Source organism: Empidonax traillii, unplaced genomic scaffold (genome assembly GCF_003031625.1).
Source record: "Empidonax traillii isolate 1590-97213 ecotype Southwest subspecies unplaced genomic scaffold, ASM303162v1 scaffold422:size936756, whole genome shotgun sequence".
NCBI classification, from domain to species: domain Eukaryota; kingdom Metazoa; phylum Chordata; class Aves; order Passeriformes; family Tyrannidae; genus Empidonax; species Empidonax traillii.
Genome location: NW_020955615.1, coordinates 771,290 through 787,706, shown reverse-complemented (window position 1 = coordinate 787,706; position 16,417 = coordinate 771,290). Strand labels below are relative to the sequence as shown.

The following is a 16,417-nucleotide window of genomic DNA, read 5'->3' as shown; positions in this document are numbered from 1 at the left end:
TGTTTTCCTTCAATATAATTTGACAGCAAATTGAACATCAATTAGCGTGCATTTCAGAGAAGAGGTTTTATGCACTTGTAAGGTATCTGATTCCTTTCAATTACATCAGAGCATCTATGGAACACGGGCTTCCTCTCCCTGTTTGTGTTTGTAGGTGGCTTTAAGGAGAGGCGCCCTCATCTCCACTGGGCTGGCACCTTGCTACCAAAATACAGATGCAAACATAATGAATGTTAGGATGTGCTTTTGGATAAGCTCCAGAATGACAGAATGGAGTTTTGCATTCCCGAACTAAGTCCTGGTCCTTTGTGTCACTTAATTTTTTTTTTTTATTATTTTTTTCTGTTCTTCTTTTCCTCATCCCCAGAGCAGACGCAGTGACATTTAACTGAGCTGGTTGGAGTTTCCTGAAGTTCCATGAGCTAACAGCAACAGAATGCCATTTTATTTTTTTTTTCCTTCCCAGTTACCACGAAAAGCAGTTCCTTGGTCTAGCTCATGGCATGGATTTCAGAGACAGCTGTGCTGGCACAACAGAAGAGGCAGCATGTCACCGTGAGAGCTGTAACAAAGCAGGAGCGGGGCAGAGGGGGAGGAAGGTGCACAGGCCCAGCGAGGGCTCATCGCCCCATGGGGAGAGAAGAAGGACCCAGCCCAACATTCATTCCTTTCTTTTGGTTGACCAAACCTAAGCATGGCTTGAAGCTTCTTACAGTCGTGGTACCCAAGCAAACAGTACAGGGAAAGAATAAAGGCAGCTTCGAAAAGAAAAGAGCGTGGAAGCTGAGTTTAAAGGGGGAATTAACTGGGTGCTTCAGGAGAGGGTGGGGTCAGAATTGCAGCGTGAGGCAGTTTCAGTCCGGTCTGAAGGGAAGGGTGAGAACCCAGTGCTGGGTGCTTATTTGAAGCAATGAGAGAGTGCAGCCTCTTCCTCCAAACCTTGAATTTGGATGGGGAAGGGTGGGGCAGAAAGAAGGGAAGGGTGCAGTTTCCAGAGGCTGCTGAGCAGGCAGAATACTGTGAGCAAGGTGAGTCATGAGGTTCAGGCAGCAGGAATTTCCTGCAGTGTTAAAGACATGCATGCGGAGGCAGGGGCTGGAGAAGGGAGCTCAGTGACCAAAGGCTTAGTTTTACAGAATCTCCGCTGGTGTCCCAGCAAGTGCAAGACAGGATGTCACCTTTCCTGTACCTTAGGCTTGTTCATCTTTTCTTCTCTCTTTGTAGGCCTTTTTTGCTGTTTTGAAGTGTTTTACTTGCATACTATAATACACCATAGTAGTATGCTGATCAAATTTAGGGAAAAAAAACTCAAGAAAACTGCCTTACACATCTGAAATCTTCTGGGGATCTCACTTTACTGTCCTTGAAGAAAACCCCACAAAATAGCAAAATTGTTGTGACTTAAGGAAAGAAGAAGCTTCTTCCTTGGAGTTTGTTATTGATGCTGCTGTCAGTGTGAATGCCCGGCACCTTGGTGTTCCTGAGGTAAGAGAATAAAATCTCAATTTCTTCTCCCTGCTCTGCTGTGTCTGCAGGTTGGTTCTTCTTGCACTGGTGGGTAATGGTTCTGCTTGGAATTTTTGTTTGTGAACAGGTTTCTCCTGGCTTATCTACTGGCCTTTTTTTTTTTTTTTTGAATTTTGTACTTTGATGATTCCTCAACACAAATGTCTGAGCAAAGAAAGCTCATTAACCAATAATCATTGCTGCTTGCACTTGATAAGGACTTTACAGCACTCAAGGACCAAGCCTGGACACATAATTTTGTCATTTTGAAAACCTGGGAGCAGGACATCAAGATATTATCACAGAGTATTTCTTCAGTGACTGCCTGCTGCAGCAGTGACCCGTTCGGTACTGATCTCGTGCTTAAATGCCAAGTGATTTCTATCAGGCAGTGGAAACGTCCTGAGGTTTCCTCGCCTGACCCTCTCTGAATACACAAGTTACCTAATGAGCTGGCGTCCCTACCGCCCTGCTTAGGAGAGCGGGAAGTGGGAGGTCCGAATCGCCCTGCTCGGCTCTCGGTGCGGGAACACGAGGAGCCTTTGCGTGCACACACCGCCTTAAGAAACCGAGAGAGACTTGGGGGAGGGAAAAAAAAGGGCAGTGATCGGCTTGTGAGCACACAGCGGAGTGAATCCGGACAAGTTACACTAGGGTACACTGAGTTCTTTGTGGTGACTTCCCCCCCTTTCATCTCATAGTTTGTTAAAGGCGTCTTTTACGTATTTTTGGTTTCTCATTACTTGGTACCTCTCTGATTCTGCTGCCCCTCGCTACAGCAGAGAACTCCAGCAGGGCATCAGTGGGCAGAAGAGTCACAGGAATTATTTCACCTACTGCCGTTTTCTGACTGAATCAAAGGCTGTCATTTGTTTTTGAAACGTGACGCTTCGTGTTTGATTAGAGCAGTGACAGCAACACCCCCCGGGAGCCCCGCGCCTTCCTCGGCGAGGAGCGAAGCACAGCACACGCTGTTCCCGGGAGGAAAGACAGGACAGCACGTAAAAGCTCAGGATTTGGTGACTATTTTGGTGGATTTAGTAGACCTACTTTCCATATCTTACACAGATGAAACAGCATTAGAGCTGTTCTTGCCTTTTTTTTTCTATACATATATATATTTTTAAAGCATTCTTACCACTTCCACTTCCTAGCTGAGAGTGGCTTCTAGAAATCCGAGAAACTTAACATTTTTTTGCTGTTGTTGGTTTTTAAAGTTTGTTATGCTCCTCTGCAGGTTAAAGATGTCACTGGTTTGATTGAGAGGATCAACACAATCGTGTCCCTTTGTCGCTCTTTCGGTGCTGTGGCATCTGTTTTGATGCTGCTGCACCACGGGTTGGTCTTGTTGCTGAAAACAACTACTAAGTTTGCTGATGGGCTGGGAGCCATCTCCAGCTATGCAAATGCAGGTCTTAGGAGCACCTTTTCCAGATTTTAATCCTACACGGTTAACTTCTCCCAGAATCTAGGATCTCTGGGGATGTGCCAGAGATGCCTGCTGGAACTTGAATTGGTCATGTTCTTCCCAGTGTGCAGAAGGCACGATGTTTTTCTGGACTGAGTTGTGGTTCTGTGTTTTGTTGTTTGTTTTTAAATTAAACTACCACAGCATCATAATTTTGGCTTTAAATGTGGCAAGCTCTCTAAGAGTTGGGTAAAGACTGACGGACATATGACATTTACAATTCATGTGGAATAGCATTTTATGCTTTCAGTTGGCCTCTTCATCCCTCCAATAATTTGTCAAATTACCTGATTTTATCTATGTGTTCAGATTCTACCCATCTTCCTGTTCTACTGCAAATCCCCATCCTATAAACTTTTTCTAATCACTTCCACGTGGTGCTTTATCAAATGCTTTCTTGATGTCTCTGTACACAAGCCTCTTCTCAAAAAGCCTGTCACATTAGTCTGGCATGATCTACCTTTTGTAAACTTTATCCTATTTTACATTATTATTAAAATTAATTTTCAAAGTCTGTCCTGAAGTCTTGTATGTGACTGACAGGCATTCTGTTGAGTTATCCTTCACCTTTCCCCTTCTAGACATACAACGATGGTTTCTTCCTTTTCAGGAAGCATCTCCAGAAGTGAGTTTAGGTTTGAGAGGAAAAAAAAAAATGAACAAATTTCCACAGTTTTAGTACATTAAACTCTATGGCTTTAATTTTGTTTAAATTAAGTAATCCAGTCATTTAGATTGGATATCAGGAAGAAATTCCTCACTGTGAGGGTGGGGAGGCACCGGCACAGGCTGACCAGAGGAGCTGTGGCTGCCCCATCCCTGAACGCGTTCAAGGCCAGACTGGACGGGGCTTGGAGCAACCTGGGATAGTGCAAGGTGTCCGTGCTCGTGGCAGGGGGGTTGGAACTTCTAACCCAAACCATTCCATGACTCTGTGATGTTTCGCCTTCCCGTGACCGCGCATCTCCGGCTCTCCCTTTCCAGAGAGCTCCTTGTTCCCTCCTTCCCCCTCGCTGCCGTGAGGGGAGCGCGGGGCTCCGGGATGGCGGGGCCGGCACTGCCACGGGGGCTTTGCCTCTGCCGGACCCGCTGCCCCCTCCCTGCGACAGCCTGAGCCCGCCCAGCTCCCGGGAATTACAGACGGGAGTGCTGATGTCCTGCTGTGGGACGCTGTGGAGTTTGTCCTGGAGTGGGAGCGGGGGAGCCTCGTCCCGCGGGATTCCCGCTTCCCCCGGGGGCGGTCAGTGGGGATGACGCGATTCCAGCGGTGCGCTGGGATCCCTGAGGACTGACGCCGGGATACCCCGGAGATTGAGGCCAGGATCCCTGGGGGCTTCAAGCCAAGATCCCTCAGGATTCAGGCCGGGATGCCCGGGGGTTTCAGGCTGTGATTCCCGGGGGATTCAAGGCGGGATCCTAGGGCTATTCAAGCCGAGATCCCTGGCGTATTCCGGCCGAGATCCCTGGGGATTCCAGGCGGGATCCTTGGGCTACTCAAGCCGAGATCCCTGGCGATTCCAGCCGGGGTCCCTGAGGATTCCAGCCCCGTGTCCCCCTCCCCGCCACTCTGCCCCCCCCACACCCGTCCCCCGTTCCGTGCCGGGGGCGGCGGCCGCCGCTCCGCCCTCCGCGCGTTGTTTGTCCCCCGGCGCGCTCCGTAGCGCGTGCGGCGGCGGCGGCACGAGCCGGGCCCCGCCCCCGCCCCGCCCCTCCGCTGCCGTTGCGGGTGCGCGAGGGCGGGCGCGGGAGCGCGCACCGGGGGCCGCGCGCGGTCGCGCGCACGGGGCTCTCGCTCTCTCTCTCTCACGCGCGCGCACGCCCCCGCGGCGCGCGGAGCGACTGGCAGGCGCCATGGCGGCCGCTCGCTGCAGCGACATGGCGGAGCCGCGCCGGCCGCGCGGGCAGGGCGAGCCGGAGCCGGAGGGGCCGGGGGAGGAGGCGGCGGCCGCCGCCGGCGCGGCTGGGTCCTCGTCCTCGCCGCCGCCGCCCTCGTCGTCGGCCGCGGCGGAGCCGGAGCCGCTGCTGCTGCTAAACGGCGAGGCGGAGAGCATGTCGGAGCCCAGCCCGGAGAGCGCCAGCCAGGCCGGGGACGGGGAGGACGAGGACGAGGAGGAGGAGGAGGAAGAGGAGGAGGAGGAGGAGGAGGAGGGCGGCGAGGAGGAGGAGAGCAGCCTGGTGGGCAGCAGCAGCAGCAGCACTAGCAGCGGCTGCTGCAGCGACGAGACCCGCTCGCCGAGCCCCGGCGGCGGCAGCGAGGCCGACGCCAAGGAGGAGCCCAAGGGCCCCCGGGGCAGCCAGGGGGACGGGCCGGGCCGCGGCGGCGGCGGCTCCAGCTCCTCCAGCAGCGTGTCCAGCGGCGGCGACGAGGGGTACGGCACCGGCCCCGGCACGGGCGGCGGCAGCAGCTGCGGCAGCGCCACGTCGGGCGGGCGGCGGGGCAGCCTGGAGATGTCCTCGGACGGGGAGCCCCTCAGCCGCATGGACTCGGAGGACAGGTCAGTGCCCGGCGCCCGTCCCCGCCCGCGGGGGGGGTCGCGGCAGCCACAGGTTTCTCCGGCCAAGTTGTGCCGGGCCCCCGCCCCTGCTCCGCGGGGCCCCCGGCACAGCCCGGCCCTGCCCGGGGAGGAGGGGGCGCTCCCCCGGCCCGAGAGCCCCGGGCGGCCCCGCCGGGCGCTGCCTCCTCCCGCCGCCTCTTCCCTGCGGGTCTTTCTCAGACGGTGCTTTCGGGTTCCTCAGGGCTGTGTCCTGGCTTGTGTGGGGTGTACTGAGGCTTCGGAATGGGAAATGCGTTCTGTGGATGCGGTTCTACCTGTGGCCGCAACAGGGTCTCTGCTCTAGAGGCAGAAAGCCGATGGGCACATCTTAAAGCTTAAGGGGGGGAAAAAATCTAGTTTGCTAAAATAAAAAAGGGAGACCAGCCCTTCTGTGTTACGTGTGCACAAGTAGTAGACATGCATAGCACTAAGCGAGGCTTTGGAGGCTCAAAGTCATCTTTGAGTTCTGAAATAGTAAACGTGAAGGTTAGTTCTTGAGGGGTTTTGTGTTAAAGCTACACATCTCGTTTTACCCAGATTTTAGCTTGGGTTCTTGTGGAAAGGCACCACCAAATTCTCAGGCGTGGTTGGATATTCCACCTTTCAGGTCTGTTTCAGCCTCCTGAGTCAAGCATTTCAAAGGACATGGCTTGTGTAGTAGCTTTCTTGCATGTTGTGTGCAACAGTTTAATTGAAAAGCTGAAAATAGGATGGAAAATGGTCATAAGAACAGCCTTACAGTGCTGTACGTCCCTTTACTAATTAGTCCCTTCAAGTACTTTAAGAAACTTGTACAATTTTTCCGTTTGTTTAGCAAAAAAAAGTATCAGACTTCCCTGCTGGAGTTATATTTAAGTAACAATTACAGTTTTATTTGTACTTTCTTAAGATAATTTATTTAATTGTTACGTGTGAAGAATTATGTGGTTTGGTCCAGAAACGTACTTTGAGTATATGTCAGATCAAAATCTATGTAACTACACAAATAGCCATATTTCAGAAGTGGGGCATGACTAGATCTGACCTCGAGGCTTAAAACCAACCAAACAAAACCCCGTGTGAGTCAGTCCCCCAAAATCACGTAATTGACCTAAAAGTCTTAAGGAAAAAATTCAGTTCTTTGGTTTCCATCTGACTTTTGAGACTCCTCACGTTTTCTTTCTTCCAAGCTTGTGCAAGATGGAAAGGGGGTGTGGATGTTGGGGTTTGTTTGTTGGTAGTCAGAAGCTGAGATTTTATGTGAAATTGAGTAAGTCTGGGAGTAGACTTCTGGAAAAACAACGGGTACATAAAGGCATTTTAAGGTTCTTGTTTTTCGTGGAATTAAAGTCTGAATCTCACCCTGATCTTATCCAAGTGTGTGTCAGTTTGTGGGTTGAGGAAATAACGGAAATAACTCGCAGGGGTTTTCTGGAAGTAGTGTCACCGTGCCTTGTGCTCTCCAGAGCCGCTGTGCTACTTTCTTTCTCTGTCATTGTTCTCGTGGTCCTCTTGCTGTAGTCACACGGTTAAATCCACGTGTGTGCCCATCGTTCCTTCTTCCCTGCACCATCAGTACGGGCTCAGTTTCAGGAGCGGGACTGTATGTGTTTAGTGGTTTAAATGAGGGCTGTGCCCTGTTTTTAATCTTTGCAAAGTTTTGCCTTGAACTTGGGGTGCTGAGAGGGCATTTTGTGCCGTAATTTCAAAGCCTGCTTGTTGAGTTGGCTAGGAAAAGAGCAATGGTACCAGGAGTGCCATTTGTTATTCCTGGGGATGGAAAATTTCCTTTGGTGTGTGCTCTTTGCTGCAGTGTGTTAGATTGCTTTATTATTTCTGTCACATGTAGTCCAGCAAGTGTCTTGCCTGACATAGCGATCCAAATGATTGCTGCTGCTTGGAAGGCAGCCACATCATAATCCTGTGCCTCTCAGATGATCAGTGTTGTAAAAGGTAGGGGATGAGCTAGAGAGTATGTGAATTGGAATGGTGAAATGCCAGGGAAGAGCTGGGAACAGCTGAAATCCTGAAAGACTTAATCATTCATTGATTTGGTCACCTCTGCATTAAAATGGAAGTTCTGTAACTATTAAGAGAATGATATTTTATTTGTTAAGTGATGTTTTATATGAAATAATTTGTTGAACAGTACTTCATGACCTTTGCTGACTACCTGTGTCTCTTAAGTCCTGAGGAACTTGGTGTCTTGAATCTCAGTGTGTTGTGAAGTACCTGGAAGAGGGAAGAGAGAAAAGGAGAGAGATAAAACCAACAGGTTTGATTTTGCCGTCCATGGGTTTAGCAGGAGGAAGGTGGTGGAAGGGTGTATTTGGTAAAGACTCTGCTGTTGTAGGCAGGCTTGGTAGCATCGAGATCATGCCCCTGGGCTTGGGATTTTTTTTTCTTGTTTCCTCTTTAGAAAATTTGAATGAATAAGAGGGTGTGGTAAGAGGGCCTGAATTCCATGAGTGATCAAATTCACATTTCCCTATGTATGTGCTTTATTGTTTTCCACAATGTGTTATCTCTGATTTTTGGCTTAGTGGTATCAAGTATAAAATACAAATATTATAAAACATAATATTTAAAATATAATATAATATTATAAAATAAAATACAGCTGAAGAGGAAAATCTTGCATATGATCAAAATCTAACTACTATTCAGCAACTTCTATTATTAACATTTTAATGTATTTTAAGAGTATCTGCTAATAGAATAAATAATTGGAGGCATTACTGTAGAAAATTTGTAAGTATTTATAAGTACACGAGGAACATAATGGTGACTATCAACCCCCTGAAATTTAGTGTGAATTTTAACATTCCGTTTCCATGCACACAGACTTTATATTTTTTAAAAATAGGCTTATTTTCCCTGCCAAAAAAAAACCGAGAAACAAAAAAGCAAAACCCAGAATGATACCTGGGATAAATTAGCCGGTGGCATTTTCAACTCAGAGGGAGAGTTCAGTGCAGTAACTCCAGGACTGGTTGATCTGTAACCATTCAGTTTTTTATTTCCTGGGAACTGTGCTAAGTTCCCACTACTGTGCAGAAGTTTGTGTAGGACTTTGCAAGCAAGCTGGCTGAGTAATAATAGTCTGCATTCAAGTCTAGTTATCCTCTGGATTTACAGTTAGAACAAAGACTATTATCAGCATGTGAATGCTGGTCATTTTCTTGTGCCTTTCCCTAATTTGAGACATGTGCTGAAAGGATGGATGTGTCCCTCCAGGGTCCTCTGGAGCTGCTAGTCTTACTGCAAATGCTGAGAAACATTTGATAAGACTTTAAATGAAGAAATAATGGATCAGTTAACTTGTAAGCACAGTGTTTGAGTTTCACATTGGGCCACAGGTACTGAAGCTGGACCTAAGCAGATGCAGGATTTGGGTATAAATCAGCTGAGGTGAACGCAGTGGGGATGCATCTGCAGCTCACCGATGTGTTATTGCTGAACTGGGGTATTTTCTTACAAACACTTAGTGTTAGATTACTGAAATAATTTATTGTTTCCTGGAAGGTTTATTATGGAAGTATATTTAAATCGGAAATCGTATCCTCAGATTTTATTTGATTTAGAAAACAGTGGTAGATCTTGCTATTTTAAGAAGTTGTTTAGCAGAAATATAAGTAGTAAAGCTTTATGAAGGGGTTTTGGTTCACACTTGTACATTTGTCTTGTGTCTTTGTACTCTCACCTAGAAGTTATCCCTGGTTTTCTGCTCTTGCATCATCTTTACCCTCCTTAGCAGTTCATCCTTTGCTCCCTGCTCTTACAGACCGGGCAAGGAGCACTGGAAAAGAACATTTTAGCTGTAGGTTTCAGCTGTTTTGCTGACTGATGCCTAAGTGCTGATTGACTTGCTGGTAGGCCAAGTGTAACAGGTTGTCTTTGGACCTTATGTGGTGATCTTTCCCTCAGGCACGGCACTGATTAATGCCCATCTTTGTCACAGAGTGGGCAATTTTCATGTAACTTGTAAAGTTTTGTTTTCCTTTTTTGTTTGGGGTTTTTCTTGGGATTGGGCTTTTTTTTTTTTCACATTTATTGTTATTCACTAAGACAAGTAGTTATTGTGGGTTACTGACTCAAGGAAGAGTCAGTAATACTCAAGGAAAATATCTTAACCACATTAGACTTGGAGAATACTTCTAGAAATGTTGTTATTCTGCTCCTATTTAATAGGTGGGTAGTTTTAAAACCAGACATTTCAGAAAAGTTTTTCACTAATAAACCTTTTTGCCCTTCAGATTGTCAGGTTTGTTCACTTCACTTAGTGAAATGTGGCTGTGTGAAACTAACAACTTGAAAAATAAGAAATCTGGACGTAAAAAACACAGTTTCTGGTCTGATTCTTTTTCATCTCGTTTAAAATGGAGGACTTCTCAACCTTTAAGATGTATGCTGATTTGAAAATGTTAGTTGTTTCAAGTTTTAATTACAGTCTTTATCTAGCTTTTGAAGTCTTAAAAGTGAAGAATTTTCGAGACTGACTCAGCAGCGGCATGTGAGCTGCATGAGTGATGTTTATGAAGGCAGAATAGTAAATTTGTAATATAATCAGGAAGGCATGTGGTACTAATAGGTGTGCTTCATGTGTCCATGTGACCAGATTAAAAAGTGCTTCAGGCCTCTCGGTGCTGCACAGTCTCACTTGTTCCTATCCAGGAAGTGTAGAATCATTCATTAGCACTTGTGGCAAGGTGGTAAAGTCGTTAATTTTTTTTTTTTTTAGAGTGTGTGTAATATTGCCATGTCAGAGTGAGCTGTGTAGAAGTTCTCCCGAGTTTCCAAAATTCTGCTGAAAAAGATATTTTCAGTGTTTCTGACTGCATTTATTTCTGTAGTTGTTTGCTTTCAAATTGCAAAATAAACCCCTTGTTTCTGTAATGGTTATGTTCAGGCCTTTCTGGCACTGGAGAAAATAGCTTTTGATGGGAAGACAAAACAGCCCAGATATTTTGTATGGCGAGTATCTTTATTGCTAAAGCTGTTGGTTGGTATAATTGAGTGGTTAACATGAGGTCTTTTTGTGAACTAGATGAAAGAGCTTGGTATAATGAGCTGTTATAGTTATTGTAGTAAGATGTAAATATACTTCATAGAATTCGAGAAAAACATTTTCCTATTCAGTGTGAGAGAGAAATGGTTTTGCTTTTATGTTGGGTTTGTACATCCACACAGGTCTGTGTGCATTTTGTGTAGGTTTGTGACATCATCAAGTCTGGTAACTTCAAAATACAAGGTTTGATTTGTGGTTTTTTCAGGGAATTTCCTAGGCAGTAGTGGAAAAAACCTGTCTGGTTATTTTTTCTTTTTTCCCCTCTTTTACTTTTCAGAGGAGTTAAACAGGGTGTTACGTGCAGCCTGAGCAGCCTTTTGGCAGAGATGTGATATCATGCATGTCACAGATAAAACTTAACTCTCTTGAATGATGCAGTGGAAATGTTCTGTCACTCTGACCAGAGCTCGCCAGTACCTTTAATATATTTACGTATTTTTTGGAAACCCCTGCCCGGTTGGAGAGTAACAATGGGGGAATGAGCAGCATGGAGAGCGAGCCTGGAAGAACTATGGAAGTAGGACCCATTGCACTGGGGGAGTTGTAGAGCAGTCTGCTGTTTGGGTGGGAAAGTGAGTACATGGATTAGGAGGGAGCAGATGGAGCTGTTGAGATGGGAATAGAGGTTTCTGGCAGGGGGATGATGTGAGGTACACACGGAAAACTTTTGCTGTGATAGGGAATGAGGTATGTCTGATAGCCTGAGGAGAAAAGGAGAACTTGACCCAAAGGAAGTGAAAAATTGGTCCCTCCTGTAACAGAGCCAAGTAATTGCAGGGAATCCTTGAAACAGGTGGGAATGTAATCTCCAGTTGTGCAGGAGAAGGGAACAGAGGAGGGTAAGGAACTTCTTTGTATGAACAGTGAGTTTTATCCGCTCCTCCAGCTGCTGTTAAAGAAATAGAGTGGCATAGCTTGCAGAAACACAAAAGTGGTAGTTCTGTAAGATTGTTTGAGGTAGAGGTTTCTTTGGTTCCATGTAACTGGTTACGTTTTATAGCTTTATATGTGTTGTATTTTCGAAGTTGTTCACTTGGAATATGAATGTGTTCAAGTAAATTTGTTTTAGAAAATGAAATATAAATATTCCATGTTATGCTTGCTGTTTGTCATTGGTTTTTGTGATATGCTAAGACAGTGATTACAGTTCTCAGATTGTGGTTTTGCAGCATTAAAAAACAACAAATAATGGGGGAAAAAATATGAAGCCTCTCGCTTGTGTTACTGATGTACTTTTTTCCCCTTAACCATGGGAAAATGCAAAAAAGAACTGGGATTTCTTTTCCCCTATCTAATTTTCTTCTCTATACTAGAATTTAAGTTCTTAAATAAATTGTGCTGAACTTCAGTTGCTAATGTTTAATGGATACTTTCTTTAATATTGGGTTGCTTAAGGTGTATGCTAAGGTATTTGATAGTGAGAGAAAAGCAAAAGATTTGTTATGATCTCGAAAGTCCTGTTATTATCCTGCTGCACTGTAGGGGAGTGGTGTAATTCAAATAGCTTGTGTGGGGTCAGAGGAACAAAAATGCACCTAAGTTGTTTGCGTTGAGAGACTTGCAAAAACCAAGATTATTGGTATGTATAATGGTATTATAATTTATTAAATATGCCTAAATAATAACTTAAAGAATCTTCACTTAATGTTGTTCCACACAGCATCTTGTACAAATTACTAGTTCCTCTGTAAAATTGCAGTAAAGCCCTTATTTTGATCATTATAGTTGATTGTGTGCTGTAATAACAACTTAGATTCTGAATGAAAAAAAATCTTAGATGTGCAAAGAAAATATTTTCAGTATATGCAGAGCAAAGAGCGAAATGTAAATTTTTGTTTTCCTTTGAAATAAAACTACTTTTGGCATGTCTTTAAGTAGACTTTCCTAGGCTAACTTGCGTGCTAAGTTATAGATTAGACAATTGATAGAAATGGAAGGTAATTCAATGTCCAGCAGAACAGAAATGAGACCTTAATTTATGACCTTTCTATTCTGAATTGAGCCAATTAGTGGAGTTTTTCTTTGCAGGCTTCTCTGCTTTTGATGCCTGGTTAATACTTGAAGTAGCAACTATTCACTGGGGTATAAATAGGCAAAGCTGCTACTTTATACAATGCTATCCTAGCTGTTTTCCTAGTATTTTCCTAACTGCTACCCTAGTAGTTTTGTTCTGTATTAAGTTGAACCTAACATGATGATGACTAGAACTGGAGGGTTTTTTTAGGTTTCCTCTGTGTGTTTTACATCTCTCTGTGGTCATTTTGTCTTCTGCTTGTTTTCTGTTATGTTCTGGGGGTGAGGTTGGGAGAATGGGAGGTTAATAGTTACAGTGGTGTCAAAGAAATTTCACCCACACCTGGAGGCTGTTCCCTTCCAGTGCTGATTAGGCTACTTCATACTGATTATAGTTCTTGGAATGAGGAGGAAGCACTGTCAAAAAACCAAATTATTTCTGGTGGTTCTTCAAGTGAATGTGTTTCTTCTCTGCTTTTCTTAAGCTGTGCTAGTAAGCATAGTCTTTTATCATTTTCAATTATGAACCACTTGTTGCTGTTCCCTGACTTTGCAGGGAGATGAAGAAGTTGAAGGTAACGAGATTCCCAGAAATGAAAGTCAGTTTTATTTGTATCTTTAAGGCAGAATCGCTTACGGTTTCTTGATTTGTATAATCCTTTTTCACATGTAGTCTTTGTGCTGTCATATCACAAGGCATGTATGTTTAACCTGCTCTATTTTCTCACTTCTCCTCGGACATTTTGGTATTCTGTTTTTTTTTTTTTCTTGCATTGCCTGTTCTTCTGTGTGCCACAAATTCTGTGAGAACCTGGATTTGTGTTATGTAAGTGTGATGAGCCCAGCTATTCTAGGGCTAGCAATCTAAATAATCAAAGTAAGTGATCCAGAAGAGTGGAAAAAGCTTTAGAGGTGGTGAATCATAACACACTTTCTCAGTCTTGTTTTGTTTCCTGTGCATGTTTGTTATTTTAAGTTCCTTCGATTTCTCTATCTCAAAGAGCCTTCCTATCTTCCTTGGTTTAATATTATCAGTGTGAGTGTTTGCAGCCTTGTTCCCTTTTCTAGGTATTTATACTTTATCTAGACGTAACTTTACTCTAAAATAAGCTGCTGCTTCAAAAAGAATTTCAAAACAAGTTTTTAATGTTACCACTTGTCACGCTGAATAAAATTCTCTCCCTTGACTGCTTTATTTTCCACTGTGTGGATTTCTTAGTAGTCATATAACAATATGTATATTCAATAGAGTTTTGCACTTTTGTTTTTAAGATTGATTTATAAATACTTTTTGAGTCTTGTTCATATTGAGAAATTTCTGTTAGAATAACTTTATCTGTCTAAAACATAGATTTGATAGGTTTGATTTCCAAAAAAACGAAAAAAAAAAAAAAAGGCATTAAGTGATTCAGCAGCACAGCTGCTTCCAAGTGAGTGGGTGCTCTCTTCAGTCATGCAGTCCTGGAAATCATGGTCTTTTTTTCTTGATGTAGAAAGTTGCTTTAATGCAGCTTTTACTTACCTAAAGGTGTCAAAAGCCTAAAGGTGCTTCTGGAAAATGTTAGACCACCAAACGTGGCTGTTTTTCTTTGCTATCCCCCTGAACTTTTTAGTATTCTGTCTCTTACTTCCGAGGTTGATTCTCCCTTGTGTTCACTAAGTAAATTATCTGACACAGTCAGTTTTTGCCTGTCTTATTTTGCCTCCCTTTCCTCTGAAGAGCCACAGTCAGTTGTGTGGTCTGTCTGCTTTCGAGGGCTTTGGGGGTGTAATGTGCAAGAGCAGAATTGAACAGGAGGTACTGCCTTCAAAACACACGGGTGGACTTTCACTTCACGTAGTTCTGGCTTATTCTTTCGATCCAGGTATTCTCATTTCTTGTTGCCATGTGAATTATCTTTCTCTTTGGCAGCCATTTAGTGTTCTGCAATCTGTTTTTGTTCTGAGTTCGTTTTGATGGTGGTTTACCTGTGTACACTGGGTTTTTTTGTACTGGTTGTAGGTTTTCCTGAATTCAGAAACTGATCATTATCAGTCATTATTTTGGATGTTTTCTATTTAAATTAAAGACAAATGTTGTTTTGTTTTTTTTCTTCAGCAAAATCATGAAAAAAAGAAGCCTTAGAAATGCAGGTTGCTGAAGTTACTTTCTGTCTACTTTGAAGATTCTCTCTATGTTGTTGCTAGTTAGATGAAAAGAAACAGTGAGAGCTTTAAAGCATTATGGCATTTCCATACCACAATCAAACTATATCCATTAAAATAAGACAAACTATTTTGCTTGTGAAATATAAAAGTTTGGTATGGGGAATTAAATTGATAAATAATCACTGAAATTTAGTGGCAGGAGTTTGTCTGTTACCAATCTAGATGCATGATAAAATACCAAATTTACCAGATATGGGCAGAGGAACAAAATAAGATCAGGCAAATATCGAACTTCTCTGCTCTGTTGTTGGCTTATGGTGGTTGCTCATGTTTTATGAACCGTCTTTTTTTTAGGATATATTTTAATCTCACTTTTAAATTGGCATGATCATTTGGAGAGCATAAAGCAAGTATTAATTTAAATCTGCTTGGACACGGGTGTACAGCTGCCTTGAGCACTGCATTTCATTGCATGCTGGTACCCCAGTGCAGTTGTTCTGAGAGTAACTTCATGAAGAGGTTGGTTTGCTCAATATTCATTGAAGGACAGCAGAAGTTAAACCTTGGTCCAAGAAACATAGGAATTCATTCTGCTTTCATTTAGGAGCCAGTAGAGCAATTTCTGTTACTAGTCTGTTGTGTCCGTAGCTCACATGTTTAGAAGTGATGGAGATAGTGTAAGAGAGATCAATAAAATTCCTAGGACAGGTGGAGGAGCTTCCTGTCAGTGATGGGAGCTCAGGGTTGATAATTTGACTATTTTCAAGCTTCATCTTTGCTTGAGCATTGATTGCATTAAAAGTAGTAATTGTAAATTTTTTAATTTGGTGGCATCAAAAAGCTGTAAAGCCACAAGTGGGCTGTTGTTTTTGTAGAACTTGTCCATTTGCCAGAGATGTACACCACAGTTTTCTACTCCTTGTTTTGGAAAAGAACAGAGTAGTGGCAAACTTGTGAAGTTTTTGTTTTCACTCCGGAATTTTCCTAGTGAATTAAAATAATGAAGTGCTGGGGGATGTCACATGGCATGTAATAATAATAACAACTACTATTATTATTATTATTCAGTGCTTCTGTTTTGACTTGGTATTTGTAATTGAATGATTGCATTTGGTGCTGTTTGTTTTCTTTTGGGATTAGTACCTAGTTGTGATTTAGTTTTCCAGGTGGAAAAAGCTTTTCTGTTGATATCTAGGCTTAAAGTTGGAGTTGCTGTAAGACGTCTTCCCATTTTTCTGAGGTTGTTTTATCTGAGTGTTACAGTTCAGTTTTCTTTCCTAAGTTTCCCTCATTTGGATTGGACCAGTGTAGCTGAAGCTCCATGTGGTCACTGACTACTAAAAGGGAAAGAACCTAGCAGGGTATTTATTTTTATTTGGTTTGTTTATTTGTTTGTTTTCAATCCCTTAGAGGTTTACTTACTTCCAGTGAGGTTTGTAGTATTTGGATTCGGGGACAATCTGCCGATTTGATGTTTTATGACTGGATTATCGTTGTGTATTTCAGGAGAAACAGTTCTTGAGGCTTGCAGTCGTGTAGTGTGCTGTGGGATTGGTTGCTGGTTTTAGCCACCCTGCAAGGATGTGCTCCCTGAAATTTCTGCTCGTGTTTAATTTGATGCTTTGTAAGATGAGGTTATTCCTTACAGGATCTGTCACCATCCTTTTCCCTTGGTGCTGGCTGAATTCAGCCGGGCCCTTT

The 16,417-nt window shown here is 43.7% G+C and overlaps 1 protein-coding gene across 1 annotated transcript in view; it reads left to right on the top strand.

Annotated features, from left to right (window-relative positions):
• The first annotated feature begins 4,825 nt into the window (after positions 1–4,825).
• The window catches only part of AEBP2 (AE binding protein 2), a 46,184-nt gene continuing 34,592 nt past the window's right edge, over positions 4,826–16,417 (top strand). The window contains exon 1 of the mRNA XM_027894237.1: positions 4,826–5,469. Within this exon, the coding sequence (XP_027750038.1) occupies positions 4,826–5,469 (644 nt within the window). The remainder of the gene's footprint in view (positions 5,470–16,417) is intronic.